General features: G+C 40.4%; 1 protein-coding gene across 7 annotated transcripts in view; it reads left to right on the top strand.

Moving 5' to 3' along the window:
* Positions 1-15,575, top strand: part of dennd1a (DENN/MADD domain containing 1A) — a 618,210-nt gene that overhangs the window by 437,609 nt on the left and 165,026 nt on the right. For 4 of the 7 annotated variants that reach the window (XM_073052568.1, XM_073052564.1, XM_073052567.1 and 1 more), the window contains exon 14: positions 12,187-12,246. The exons of the other annotated variants lie outside the window; for them this stretch is intronic. In XM_073052568.1, coding sequence (XP_072908669.1) covers positions 12,187-12,246 — 60 coding nt within the window. The remainder of the gene's footprint in view (positions 1-12,186; positions 12,247-15,575) is intronic. 7 annotated transcript variants of the gene reach the window in all.

Here is a 15,575-nt window from a genome sequence, read left to right as displayed (position 1 = left end):
AGGACACCGTCATTGGCCGCGCTGTTAGCTGGTGCCATCTTGATTTCCTGTTGGTGAACCTGTGAAATTCTGTATCCTAGATAGATCACTGGGTGTACTTACAGTTTTTGGAAGATCAAACAATTGAGAACCATATGTAACTGATAGAGGAGATGGGCTTGGGGCAGATCACCTCTAATAATATTGGATGATGGGACAGGTTTGAGGGGGCTTATTGGAATACCCTTGCTCTTAGCTTATTTTTTCTGTCACTGCACTGAAACTACTTCTTAATTTAGTTTAATTTAATTATTTTTTTGTTTAAATTAATTAACTTAATTTAACTTCATGGCACTCACTAAACATTTTAATAACAGCTTCTTCCTCTCAATCATCAGATTTCTGAATGGCAACGAACCCATGAACACTATCTCACTATTTTGCCCTTTTTTGCCTCTGTAAACAACAAATTTCATGCTATATGTCAGTGATAATAAATCTGATACTGATTCTTAGCTTCAGATTTGAGGGGCTGAGTGCTTAAACTCAGTTACCCTTGCCATTAACCAACACGACACCAATCCTTTGAATGGAGACGCTGGAATTCTGTACGTCAAGTGGAAAGAAATAATGTCAAACTCAGCATTGGCTCAAATCAATCACCAAAATGAATGTATAACAAGACTATATCCATAAGTAAATGAAAATAAAAAATGTTGCAGATACTAGAAATCTGAAATAAAATCAGAAAATTCTGGAAATACTCAGCAAATTGGGCAGCATCTCTGGAGAGAGGAACAATCCATAGCTGGTAGCTCTGTGAGGCTGAAATGTAGGATTCAAGAAATTGCAAAGGAGAAACTACGCTATTATTCTATTTTGGATTTGTTGAGTATGTTCATAAAAAAATGAATCTTACGGTTGTATTTAGTGACATAAATGTATTTAGATAATAAATTTACTTTGAATTTTCATGAACAAAATGCTGGAGGAACTCAGGTCAGGCAGTGTCTACGGAGAGGCATAAACAATCAACGTTTTGGGCTGAGGCCTTCATCAGGACTGAAAAGGAAGGAGGAAGAAGCCAGAATGAGAAGGTGGAGGAAGGGGAAGGGTACACACTGGCAGGTGATAGGTGGGACTAGGTCATGGGAAGGTAGGCGGTTAGGGGAGAGGGGGTGAAGTGAGAAACTGGGTGGCGATAGGTTGAATAGGTAAGGGCTGAAGGAGGAATCAGACAGGAGAGTGGATCATCGGAGAAGAGGAAGGAGGAGGGACGATAGAGTGAGGTGATGGGCAGGTAGGGAGAAGAGAATGGATGAGAGGGAAGCCACAATAGGGAATGAAAAAAGAGAGGGGGAGGGGGGGAAATTACCACAAGTTAAAGTTTCTTTTCAATGTCTTTTCAGATTCTTTCCCTCCGTCTTTAAATCATTGCACTGTACTGCTGCTGCAAAATAACAAATCTCATGCCATGTAAGTGAATGAAAATAAACCTAATTCTTATAAAACTGCAGAACAATGCACCGAAGAGAATTGGTGCCGTTTGAAAGGCAAAGGGTGATCACACAAAATATTAAGTAGATTTTGGTTTTTACTGTTTAATGCTCTTTTTTTAAATAATTTTTTTTATTGAATTTTCAAATGGTTACAGAAGGGAAAAAAATTATCAACCCTTCCCCCCTCCCCTTAACCCCTCCCCCCTAACATATCCCTGTAGAAAGAGAAAAAAAAGAGAAGAAAAAAGAAAGAAAGAAAGAAAGAATGCCTGGATATCGGAAGATCCCCACATGCTCCATGGAGTTCATAATAGCTTTAGTATATATATTTATTTCTTTCTCCAAATAACCAATAATTTTATCTTAGGAGCACCTATATATTTAATCCTATCTTTTGTAAATAAGGGCGCCAAATTTTCAGAAATATTTCATATTTATCTCTTAAATTATAAGTAATTTTTTCAAGTGGAATGCAGCTGAAAATTTCATTCTTCCAACGATCTATACTTAAGTATGAATCCGATTTCCAAGTAACCGCAATAGGCTTTTTGGCTACTGTCAATGCAAATTTTATGAATTCTTTCTGATATTTATTCAGTTTGGATTTTGGTTTTATCCCTTCAATATCACCTAGTAAAAATAATGTTGGATTATGTGGAAGTTGTGTTCCAATAATTTGTTCCAATAAAACTCTTAAATTTGTCCAAAAAAGTTGACTTTTAAAACAAGACCAAGTAGAGTATTTTGTCATGTGCGTCAGCCAAATTCAAAAAGGCTTCTTGTATAAATTTTACATCATTTTCATTTGGTGCATAAAAATTCATAAGAGTCCATAGTTCTGAAAAAATTTGACAATGTATAACTACATATCTCCCCGCAGAATCAATTAATACATTTTGTATTTTAATTGGTAAAGTTTTATTAACCAAAATTGCAACTCCCCTCACCTTTGAATTAAATGAAGCTGCAATAACATTTCCGACCCAATCTCTCTTTAATTTCTGATGTTCTATCTCTGTTAAGTGTGTTTCTTGTAAAAAAAAGCTATATCTATTTTCATTTTCTTAATGTATGTTAAAATTCTTTTTCTTTTCACCGGTCCATTAAGCCCATTAACATTAAAACTTAAAAAATTCAGTAAATTAGTCATTATTTTTAACAGGGTTACTCCAGTCTATAGTAATACCTAACTTTTCAACTTTCGTAATACCTTGGGGAATCTTTTTAAAATTCTCCATGTTGCTATGTGTCTTCCCCCCCCCCCCCCCGATTGTCCAAGCAAAGAAAGAAAGATTAAAGAAAAATAGATTATAAAGAAAAAAATAACAAAATACCTCCCCTACTAATGTTGTGAATAAAAAAAACACAACATTACCCCCCTCCGTTGTACGGGTCATGGCAATCGCCATGATTACACACATGAATCCTGTAGCAATCGATCCAAAGTTCCCCCAGCTCCCCCGTAACATAAAAAAGTATATATAAAAGAAGAAAAAATAATATCACTACTCTCGATTAATATTTCTCAAATTTTTACCTTTCTCCCCCTGTATCATATAATTAAGAATATATCATCTGCTCTCAGGACGAGGCTTTTCATTCCAGGATGAAGGAGATGTCTTCCTTTTTTAAACAAAGGGGCTTCCCTTCGTCCACCATCAACTCTGCTCTCAAACGCATCTCTCCCATTTCCCTCACATCTGCCCTTACCCCATCCACCCGCCACCCCACTCGGGATAGGGTTCCCCTTGTCCTTACCTACCACCCCACCAGCCTCCAGGTCCAACGTATAATTCTCCGTAACTTCCACCACCTCCAACGGGATCCCACTACCAAACACATTTTTCCCTCCCCCCCCCCCCCCCCCCCGCTTTTCGCAGAGATCATTCCCTACGCGACTCCCTTGTCCACTCGTCCCCCCCATCCCTTCCCACCAATCTCCCTCCTGGCACTTATCCTTGTAAACGGAACAAGTGCTACACCTGCCCTTACACTTCCTCCCTCACCACCATTCAGGGCCCCAGACAGTCCTTCCAGGTGAGGCGACACTTCACCTGTGAGTCGGCTGGTGTGGTATACTGCATCCGGTGCTCCCAGTGTGGCCTTTTATATATTGGTGAGACCCGACGCAGACTGGGAGACCGTTTCGCTGAACACCTACGCTCAGTCCGCCAGAAAAAGCATTATCTCCCAGTGGCCACACATTTTAATTCCACGTCCCATTCCCATTCTGATATGTCTATCCATGGCCTCCTCTATTGTCAAAATGAATCCAAACTCAGGTCGGAGGAACAACACCTTATATACCGGCTGGGTAGCCTCCAACCTGATGGCATGAACATTGACTTCTCTAACTTCCATTAATGCCCCTCCTCCCCTTCTTACCCCATCCCTGACATATTTAGTTGTTTGCCTGTTCTCCATCTCCCTCTGGTGCTCCCCCTCCCCTTTCTTTCTCCTGAGGCCTCCTGTCCCATGATCCTTTCCCTTCTCCAGCTCTGTATCACTTTCGCCAATCACCTTTACAGCTCTTAGCTTCAACCCACCCCCTCCGGTCTTCTCCTATCATTTCGCATTTCCCCCTCCCCCCCCCCCCACTACTTTCAAATCTCTTACTATCTTTCCTTTCGGTTAGTCCTGACGAAGGGTCTCAGCCCGAAACGTCGACAGCGCTTCTCCCTATAGATGCTGCCTGGCCTGCTGTGTTCTACCAGCATTTTGTGTGTGTTGTTGTTTGAATTTCCAGCATCTGCAGATTTCCTCGTGTTTGCTCTTCATATTTTTAATATCTTTTTTTATTACTTTTAATGCTTTTAATTCATGCATTATTTGCACCAAAAACTTTTTTTATGTCTCCAATATCACCTCCAACCTCTTCCTGTGCTCTTCTTTGTTTGTCTCTTCGTCTTCATCTGATTTATCCAGAGAATCTGATTCCACCTCATATTCACTTTCACTTTCAGTTCTGATCATAGCTGGGATTTGTAGTTTGGGTTGCTCGTGTTTGCGCATGCCCCTTCCTTCACGCATGCGCAATTCCTGTTGCTCTTTTTTTTTGGAAACGGTTGATGTTGCCGCAGTTTCCTGTTCTGTATCGCCGGAGGTAAAATGCACTTGAGCCCGAGGCTCTTTCATGGCGGCCGGCCTTGATTCTTTTCCAACTTGTGTTGTCTTCAAAGTAATAGTTTTCTTCTGCTTCTGTTTAGGAGACATATCTTAAGACAATCCTGAGTAGTTTATAAGTAATTTTTAAAAAGTATTTACTAACTTTTCTTCACTTAAACATTATTTTACTGTTTTTTTACGGGAGAGCTGGATTTCCACGTCTCGATCCTACGTCATCACGTGACGTCCCCCACTGTTTAATGCTCTTGATAGTAATTTTTTACATATTTGGAAACTTTTCATGTCATTATCTTTGAAAACATCTTTGCTTTACAGCAAGGGTTCCCAACCTGGGGTCCACAGACCCCTCAGTTGATGGTAAGGCCTCATGGCATAAAAATGGTTGGGGACCCTTACTTTACAAAATTTTCTTTATATGTGCCCAAGACTTGGTATATAGCACTTTTAATGTAGTCAAGATGTCTCAAAAGGTGCTTTGTAGAAATGTTATCAAATGATATAAACTGACATTTAGCCACACAACTGGATATTAGGGTGCGATTGAAAGGCTTGTTCAGAGGTTTAAAATGTTGATGAAAGGTGTAGATGTTGAGGAGTTTGATAAAAGGGACAAGAAGTGAAGAAATATAGGAAAGACATTCCAAAGGTTATGGTCTTGGCCTCCTGGCCTGCAGTATTGGTGAGATTACACTGGAAGGTAAATCAAAGGCCAGAGAGAGCGCAACAGAAGTTTTACAGAGAGTTATTGACAAGTGTTGTCAAATAAAAATAAAAAATTGCAAATATAATTTGTCCATCATTTTTCTGTAATTAAATATCCAAGACAAATGTGATAGACAGACCTTTCCCGAGGAAAAAAAAATATCTGAAATAGATTCTGGGTTGCTAAAATGATTTGAAAAATGAAATGAGTAAAATAATTTATTTGTGTTCAACATTACTAGTTAAGTAATTTATTTGTGTACAATAACGTATTCAAATACTTTACTTAAATTGTGAACAAAAACAATCAGTATTGTGGGTATTGTACAATTAAACTAATTCCTACAAAAGGATTGCCCAGAATGAATGAGGGAGGTTGTTCTGTGTTTTTGATTGTGTAAACAGAATTTTACTCCGTAGATGATTTTCATCAATCTCAGACCTCTGTTAGGAAAGTGAGGATACTAGATCTTTTTATGCCATGTGACAGTTTGTTAATGCGCTAAGACGGTGTGCTGCACCTGAACAGTGCACTGTATTAAGAAGACTTAATGATGAGGGTGACGGTAATTTGCTAGAATTACACAGGTGATTAGTCAGGATTACTTCAGAGTCCATCTGTGGCTGCGTAGGTGAAGTCCACCTTGAATTTAGGAGTTAATAATATAATGAAGGTACTCGGGGGATATTTGATTTTGAGTTTTAATTTCAGACCAGGTGGTGAAGAAGGGTATGGTGCAAAATAAACAATGACTCGTACTGCCAGTACCCACATCTGTTCTGTAGTGTAAGATCATTTGGATCATTGCAAACAATTAAAGATGAATTTACCTCAATGTTCTGAGGTATGTAAGCTACAATAGTCCACAAACCCATTATCTCATTATTCCTTTTTTGCACTATTTATGTATTTTGTAATTTATACTTATTTTATGCCTTTGCATTGTACTGCTGCCACAAAACAACATTTGGATAATTGCCGTCAGAATCGGGTGTAATGTCACTGGCATATGTTGTGAAATTTCTTGTTTCGCATTAAATTACAATAAGTATATATTAAAAAATTAAATTAAATTATAAGTAGTGTAAAAAGAGAGGGTAAAATAGTGAGGTAGCATTCATGGGTTCATTGTCCATTCAGAAATCTGATGGTGGAGAGAAAGAAGCTGTTCCTGCTAACAATTAAAGATGACTGTACCTCAGCGTTCTGATATATGTGAGCTAAAATAATATTCCCTTGCCTGATTTTATTTTTTATATATTTTATTGCTGCCAAATCTTGAATTTCTGAGTGATATATCAACTGTATTTATCAATTTGCTTTAAATGTAGTATTTATCCATATGGTTTCTATACACAATATTTATATAAAATGACCCGCCTCAGGCTAAAATACCTCATTAATAAGAACATTATTAAAAAGAGGCTGCAGAGGGTTGCAGACTCACTAGCTCCATCACAGGCACGCTCCTTCCTACCAATGAGTGCACCTTTGAGAGGCTGTGCCTCGAGAGGGTGGCTTTCATCACTAGGGACCCTCACCATCCAGGACGTGCCCCCTTCTTGTCACTCGTATCAGGCAGCAGGTATAGGAGCCTGAAAATCCACACTCAACAATTCAAAAACAGCTTCTTTCCCTCTGTCATCAGATTTCTGAACGATCCATGAACCCATGAATACTACCTCATTATTCATTTTTTCTACACTATTTATTTTGTAATTTATAGTAATTTTATGTCTTTGCACTATGCTGCGGCTGCAAAACAATAATTTCACATCATAGTAAACTTGATTCTGTTTCTAATTTTCTAACAGCATCAGCTCATTGTTTGCTATAAAAATTCCTTGGAAGACCGACAAACCTATTTTAGTCAGGTGTTCCTCAATGCAATGGCACAGAACGAAGGCCACCCTAGAACAGGACCTGGCAAAGAGTTAGCATTGTGGTTTATAGCTGAGGTTCCATTCTCTTCACAGTACAGGCTCATCACTGTCCTGCTCCCACCCAGCACGCATGTACACCCTGTCTGAATGCCCTGCAGTACAACCCACTCCCTGCTGCCCACCCCCCCCACTGACCCTTTTCACCCACCACCCAACCCCCACACAATGCCATGGCGTCAATCCCCCCTCCCTCCCACATTGCCCAACTCACCCATGCACTCTCATCCTACACTGGTCACTTTTCAATTTTTTTTCCTGCTGTTTCATATATTATACGACTGTTTGTTTTATTTTAAAGGTGTCAGTAACATTATACTGTCTCACATAAACATGTAATTTGCACTTTATGTCAACTTGTCAATCGTCAGGCCATGCCACTGACTTGTGCTAGTATTATTTTGCGACTTTATGTGCTGGATCATATCTCTGTGTGATGTGTGTGACTATATGACCTGGGTTTTACACCTTGGCCCCAGAGGGACAATGTTTCATTTAGCTGTATACATGTGTATGGGGTATCCAGGAAGGGGCAGTTCTTCTTGTGAAGGGGCTTGTCGTGTCCATTCTGGGACAGATCACTCATCTTTGGTCCCCAATGGACACCCAACTCTCATCTGTAGCTCCAACTAGCTTTTGCATGAGACAGCAGCCACACCCCAGTACACCGCTTCAGAAGGTGGGCTAGACCAGACGAGTGTAGCTGGTGGGCCTCAGACCTCAGTGAGATAGGGACACGGCTGTCTCAGTCAGCTCTGGTGGACTAGGTGGATGAGTTCCACAGTGAAATCCAACGACCAGGAAGGTAGTTCTGCAACTCTTCGTGGAGAGCAAAGCGCATGACAAGGCACAGAAGAAGTCACGGTCATCCACTGCAACCAAGGAAGACCACATCTGTGATGACCACTTGTGCCACTGGACCCAGACTTCTGAGGTCGAGTGAGTGAAGCTGCCCCAGTGGAACAGCTTTTCATCTTTTTAAATCTGTCTCGCACAGGTTTCCTGTTATCGCTGGATTGATAGACAACCACCATACATGTGTATGGTTAAATGACAATAAACTTGAGCTTGAACTTATTGATAACTTGCTTGGAATCATTCTTTCTGATAGTTACAACTGTGATCACACGTAACAGGAAGCATAAACCTACCCGAACACTAGCTACAGTGAAGGTTCTTGGGGAAACTGAAATGTCTGAAGTCACCTGGACCAGATGGTGTACACCCCAGGGTTCTGAAAGAAGTGGCTGAAGAGTTTGTGGAGGCATTAGTAATAATCTTTCAAGAATCACTCGGTTCTGGAATGTTCTGGAAGACTGGAAAATTACAAATGTCACTCCACTGTTCAAGGAGGGAGAAAGGCAGAAGAATGGAAACTGGAGGCCAATTAGTCTGACCTCGGTGGTTGGAGTTGATTATTAAAGATGAGATCTCAGGGTACTTGAAGGCACATGATAAAATAGACCATTGTCAGCTTGGTTTCCTCAAGGGAAAACTTTGCCTGACAAATCTGTTGGAATTCTTTGAAGAAGTAATAGGCAGGATAGACGAAGGAGAATCAGTTGATGTTGTGCACTTGGATTTTCAGGAGGCCTTTGACAAGGTGCCACACCTTGACAAGCTGCTTAACCACCTATGAGCCCATGGTGTTACAGGAATGATTCTAGCATGGATAAAGCAGTAGCTGATTGGCAAGAGGTAAAGAGTGGGAATAAAGGGAGCCTTTTCTGGCTGACTGCCGGTAACCAGTGGTGTTCCACAGGGTCTGTGTTGAGACCACACACACAAAATGCTGGTGGAACACAGCAGGCCAGGCATCATCTATAAAGAGAAGCGCTGTCGATGTTTCGGGCCGAGACCCTTCGTCGGGACGTCCTGATGAAGGGTCTCGGCCCGAAACATCGACAGCGCTTCTCCGTGTAGATGCTGCCTGGCCTGCTGTGTTCCACCAGCATTTTGTGTGTGTTGTTTGAATTTCCAGCATCTGCAGATTTCCTCGTGTTCGCGTTGAGACCAATTCTTTTTATGTTTTACATCAATAATTTGAATGATGGAATGATGGCTTTATTGCAAAGTTTGCAGACAATATGAAGATAGATGAAGGGGCAGGTAGTTTTGAGGAAGTAAAGAGGCTACAGAAGGACTGAGACAAATTAGGAGAATGGGCAAAGAAATGGCTGGTGAAATACAGTGTCAGGAAGTGTGTAGTAATGCAATTTGCTAGAAGAAATGAAAGTGTTTATTATTTTCTAAATGGAGAGAAAATACGAAAAACTGAGGCACAAAGGGACTTGGGAGTCCTTGTGCAGGATTTCCTAATGGTTAATTTGCAGGTTGAATCCATGGTGAGTAAGGCAAATTCAATGTTGGCATTCATTTCAAGAAGACTAGAAAAAAGTAAGTGCATGGTAGGGCATTCCATGCATTCAGCATTTTACAGTACATCTGCTATCCCCACCATATTTCCTCCAATCACCTTCAACTGATGCCGCCTTGTATTAACCATTTCCACGCTGGGGGGAAAAATCTCTGGCTCCCTTGATTGGCAGGCTTCTTTCGCATTTTCCTTCCATTAGAAATAAAAGTAGGAATATGTTGTACAACTGTTCAGTCCTCCACCATTTCATACATAGTTTCAGTGAAAGTTCTTCACTGAAAATACATTCAGGCTGAGGTAGAATTAACCAAGGGTGAATAGCTTCAAGCTCCTGGGTGTCAACATCTCTGAAGATCTATCCTGGGCTCAACATACTGATGCATTTACAAAGAAGGCATGCCAGCGGCTATACTTCATTAGGAGTTTGAGAAGATTAGGTGTGTCACCAAAGACTCCAGAAAATTTCTACAGAGAGCAGTCTGCTGCATGCATCGTTGTCTAGTATACAATATATAGAAGATTGGAAAAAGCTGCAGAGGGTTGTAATCTCAGCCAGCACCATTATAGGCACCAGCCTCCACAGCATTGAGAATATCTTCAAAAGGCGATGACGCAAAAAGATGGCATTGACCTTTAAGGACTCTCACCATCCAGGACTTGCCCACTTCTCATTACTTTCATCAGGGAGGAGGTACAGGAGCCTGAAAGCACACTCTCAGTGTTGTAGGAACAGCTTCTTCCTCTCCGCCATCAAAATTCAGAATGGCCCATTAACACAACCTCACTATTTTTCTCTCTTCTTAATGAGGATTTATTTATTTTTAATATTCCTTATGGTAATTTATAGTATTTTTTATGTATTGCACTGTACTGCTGCCACAAAGCAACAAATGTCAAGACATATGTTAGTGATAATAAACCTGATTCTGATTCTGCTTCTGATTCAACCAACAATCAATTACTTGTTCCTGAGCACTGCAGCACATCAAAGTAATATTAAGCATTACAGTTCAGGCACCTTGCATGTATACACAGTACAAATAAGATGATAGTTTGTATACATGTACAATGTCTGGGCTGTACCACATAACATTACTCTGATATATTGTAGTGGAAGTTCACTTTCCCAGCCAGTCACACGAATTCTTGACCTACTACAATCTGTCTGTCTCACCCGTGACCTGTGAGCAGATACAGTGACTGTGCACTCATAGCCCTCTGAGGCAAAGAAAATTTATAACCCTCTAAGTAAGCTCTCTTTCCCTCAGTCCCAAATGAGTGACTTCTCCTTGTGCCTATGCACACAATTGTGAGCTCTCCAGGAAAATGGAACTGCTATTAGCCTGCCATTAATCTCAGGATTCTGTCGTTCTCAATAAGAACTCCAGTGAGTATTGATCAAACTTCTGAAGAAGTCAATTCATTTCAGCAATAAATCTTCTCAATCATCTCACTAAGATGATAAGGGGCATTATCTTTACAGTTGGTTGAATGGATGTGCTGCTATCCCATTTTTTAGATATCTCACATTTGTAAGGACTCCTGCACCAATGTACTCTTAGATGCCACTTTATTAGGTACCTCCTGTACCTAATAAAGTGGCTACTGAATGGATGTTCATGGTCTTCAGCTGCTGTAGCCTATCCAGTTCAATTTTCAATGTGCTGTGTGTTCAGTGATGCGTTTCTACACACCAGTGCTGAAACACATGGTTATTTGAGTTACTGTCACCTTATTGTCAGATTGAACAACTCTGGCCATTCTCCTCTGGCCTCTCTTATTAACAAGGCACTCTGGCCCACCGAACTGCTGCTAGCTGGATTTTTTTTTTGTTTTTGCTCCATTCTTTGTAAACTGACTTATGCGTGAAAATCCTAGGAGATCAGCCTTTTCTGAGATACTCAAATCATCAAGTCTAGCACCAACAATCATTCCACAGTCAAAGTCACCAAGTCATTTCTTTCCCATTCTGATGTTTGGTCTGAACAACAACTGAACCTCCTGACCGTGAACGCATGTTCTTATGAATTGAGTTGCTGCCACATGATTGGCTGATTAGATATTTGCATTGACAGGCAGATGTACCTAATAAAGTGGGCACTGGGTGTAGATCTGCATGTGATTGGTCGGAAACAGATTTTATTTCCAACTAGTGATTTGGGCACTGAGAAAAGAAGCTTCTTTGTTTGCTTGCCAAGAGAGGTTTAGTGAGATTTGATGCAAATTTATGAGGTGTTTTATAAAGGCAGTGCAGCCTTGATAACATAGAACCTTTCTTAGTCTGTGAATCATTTGCCATTTTAACTTTTGTTCATCCTATTTGTGGCATTCTTCTGGTGTGTTGTACTGATGCTCTGATTTTAGAAATCATTTATAAAAGTAGTTTGTCTCAGTCTTCTCAAGCAAATGCAAATTGAAGTTCCTTTTTGGACAGTGACACAAAAGTGGGTACAGTTTGGACGTGGAGGGTGGACAATGATCAATACTTCCTTCATTCACAGTGGATTTTTGCTTGAGGCATTTCCCACCATTGAAGATAACAATTTGCTCTGCATTATACAGGCAGTCCCCGGGTTACGAACGAGTTCCATTCCTGAGTCATTCTTTAAGTCGGATTTGTACGTAAGTCAGAACAAGTACATCCGGTATTATTTAGTGTCAGTTAGTCAAACGTTTGTCTTAGTACCTAGTATATATTTTACCTTTCTATGCATATAAAACACTTAAGAAATGTATGTATTCCAATAATTAAACGACTGCGTTGCTTAGTAATAATTGTAGCTTTCATCGGGGCAGGGCCTTTCACATGCTCCATTATTCTCACTTTATCCTTTAAAATTGTTCCAATCATTGACCAACTGTAGCCTAACGCTTTTCCAATGACAGATGACGTTCCACCTCTTTCCAAACACTTTATTATTTCCACTTTATTTTCAATCGCGATTGCTCCCCTTCAGTGGAACAGAAACACTGGCTCTGCGGGTGGTGGGTCCCGACCTCCGCCGGCTCCTGAGGTCCGCTGGATCCTAAGGACCTCCACACTGAGTTCCCCGGGTCCTAAAGTCCACCGCACTGAGCCAGGTTAATTGGGACAAGTGGGGGCTGTGCTCGGTTTTGGGTATTTGATCCTCCACAATATTCCACGTGGGAATTTAAACTGGAGGTGGCGGTGTTTTTTTTATGAGGTCGAGTTGCATGCTCGACATCAACCCGGCGCGCTTGGGAGTGGTCTGTCACTGGATCGAACTTAGGAACCTCTGTTCTCAAGCCCGGCACTGATCTCACTGCGCCACCAACTGACTGGAAAAGGGGGAGGGGTCAGGGTGAATCTTGCTAAGAAAAATTTAAGCCAAATACAAAGTTACACACTCAACACAGTGTCAATGGCAACAACTTAAAATAGCGGAAGGCTCCGCGATCCGACTTAAAATGGCAGGCGACATCATGATCTGACTTAAAGTGGCGGACGGCATTCTCCTTCCCTGGTTCGTAAGTACGAGTTGTTCGTAAGTCGGATGCTCATAACTTGAGGACTACCTGTATTTACAAAATGATTGGAAAGCCATTGGCTCAGAGTTTGGAGTTCATGGTCCACATATTTAAAAAAAAGCAAAAAACATTATTCTTGTTCATTTATTTATTGAGAAAAATGATCCAATATTATGTGTATTTGTTGGAAAAAGTATGTAAACCTCTGGGGTAATGCCTTCTACAAAAGCTATTTGGAGTCAGGTGTTCCAATCAATGAGGTGAGATTGGAGGTGTGGGCTGTAGAGGACTCTGCCCTATTAAAAAGACACACAAAGGGTCTCGGCCCGAAATGTCGACAGTGCTCCTTCCTATAGATGCTGCCTGGCCTGCTACAATCCACCAGCATTTTGTGTGTGTTACACAAAGTCAGGTTACTGACAGAGCCTGCTGTTCTAAGAAAGATCTGTTCATGAGCACCATGCCTCGATCAAAACAACTTTCAGAGGACCTTAGAAGAATTATAGAGGTGGATAAACTTGGAAAAGGTTATAAAAGCATTTCTAAAGACCTGAGTGTTCTTTAGTCCACAGTAAGAGAAATTGTCTACAAATGGAGGAAACTCAATACTGTTGCTACTCTCCCTAGGAGTGGGCATCCTGCAAAGATCACACCAAGAGCACAACAAGCAATGATGAAGGAAATGAAAAAGAACCCAAGGGTAACAGAAAAAGACCTGCAGAAATCTCTAGAACTTGTTAAAATCTCTGTTCATGTGTCTACTATAAGAAAAACACTGAACAAGAATGGTGTTCATGGAAGGACACCACAGAGGAAACCACTGCTCTCCAAAAAAAAAACATTCTGTACATCTCAAGTTTGCAGAAGACCATCTGGATGTTCTACAATGCTTCTGGGACAAATTTCTGTGGACAGATAAGACAGAAGTTGAACTTTTTGTCAGAAATGCACACCACTATGTTTGGAGGGAAAAGGGCACTGCACACCAACACCAAAACCTCATCCCACTGTGAAGCATGGTGGAAGGAGTATCATGGTTTGGGGCTGCTTTGTTGTCTCAGTGCTGGGACAGCTTGCAGTTGTTGGGGAAATTAATTCAAAATTGTATCAAGATATTTTACAGGAGAATATCAGGGTAGCAGACCCTCACCTGAGGCTTAATAGAAGCTGGATAATGTAACAAGGCATTGATGTGAAAGACAAGAGTAAAGCAACAACAGAATGGTTTAAAAAGAAGAAAATTTGTGTTTTGGAATGGCCGAGTCAAAGTCCTAACCCTAATCCTATAGGAATGTTGTGGAAGGAGCTGAACAAAGCAGTTCATGTGAGGAAGCCCAGCAACATCTCAAAGTTGGAGCAGTTTTGTAGGGAGGAATGGCCTAAAATTCCTCCAAGCTGATGTGCAGGACTGATCAACAGTTAGCAGAAATGTTTGGTTGAAGTTATTGATGTACAAGGGGGTCACACCAGTTACTGAAAGAAAAGTTATTTTTCCAGCAAATGCATGTAATATTGGATCATTTTTTCTCAATAAATAAATGAACAAGTATAATGTTTTGTATTAGTTTTTAACTCTTTATCTAGTTTTATGATGTGTGAAGATCTGATTACATTTTAGGTCATATTTATGCAGAAATAGAGAAAATTCTACAGGGTTCACAAACTTTCTAGCACCACTGTATATATATGTATATGATCAAATGAGACAACGTTTCTCTGAACCAGGGTATAAGTCATAATAGTACACATAACACACAATAACTTAAGTAAGGATAAAATCCACAGATGAATCATGCATAAATAACAAACTAAAGTGTATAAATTAAATATTATAAGGTACAGAAAAGATTAACCAGCGACATTTCAAATGTGATGCGGCAGAGCATTCAGAAGGCTAATGGCATGAGGGAAGAAACTTCTCTCCATGACCACATGTATTTCTTTCTGGTGTTCCAGTTTCCTCTCAAATTCCAAGGACATGAAGGTTAGTAGATTAGTAAGTTCAGGGCATGCTGCGTTGGCAACTGAAGTGGCAACTCGCGGGCAGCCTGGCACAGTCCTCGTTGATGTGATTTGATGCGACATATTTCACTGTATATTTTGATGTTTTGATGTATATGTGACAAGTCAATTTAATCTTTATTTTAAAGATTAATTAAAGTGTTGGAAATTATCTGCAAGTTTGTTGTCAAAGATTGGGTTTGATGAACTTTCATCAGAATTCAATCCAAATTTTAAGTAATTTCCTCTCTTCACAGATGTTGCCTGACCAGTCAAGTATTTTTTCAGATTTCCAGCATCTACGTTTTTTTTTCATTTCCCACTATTTCAAAGACATTTTCCACAAGACCACCTGGTAATCAGAAGCTGAAGTAGTTGAAATATACAATTAAATGTTCTTGGGTACTTTAATGGCCAGGAACTTAGGTTGTAGCTGTATAGAACTCTGAGTTAGGCCAGAT

The sequence above is a fragment of the Hemitrygon akajei genome, chromosome 7 (assembly GCF_048418815.1).
Source record: "Hemitrygon akajei chromosome 7, sHemAka1.3, whole genome shotgun sequence".
Lineage (NCBI taxonomy): Eukaryota > Metazoa > Chordata > Chondrichthyes > Myliobatiformes > Dasyatidae > Hemitrygon > Hemitrygon akajei.
Note: the sequence above shows the minus strand (reverse complement) of the source record. Positions and strands in the feature narration are given on the sequence as shown.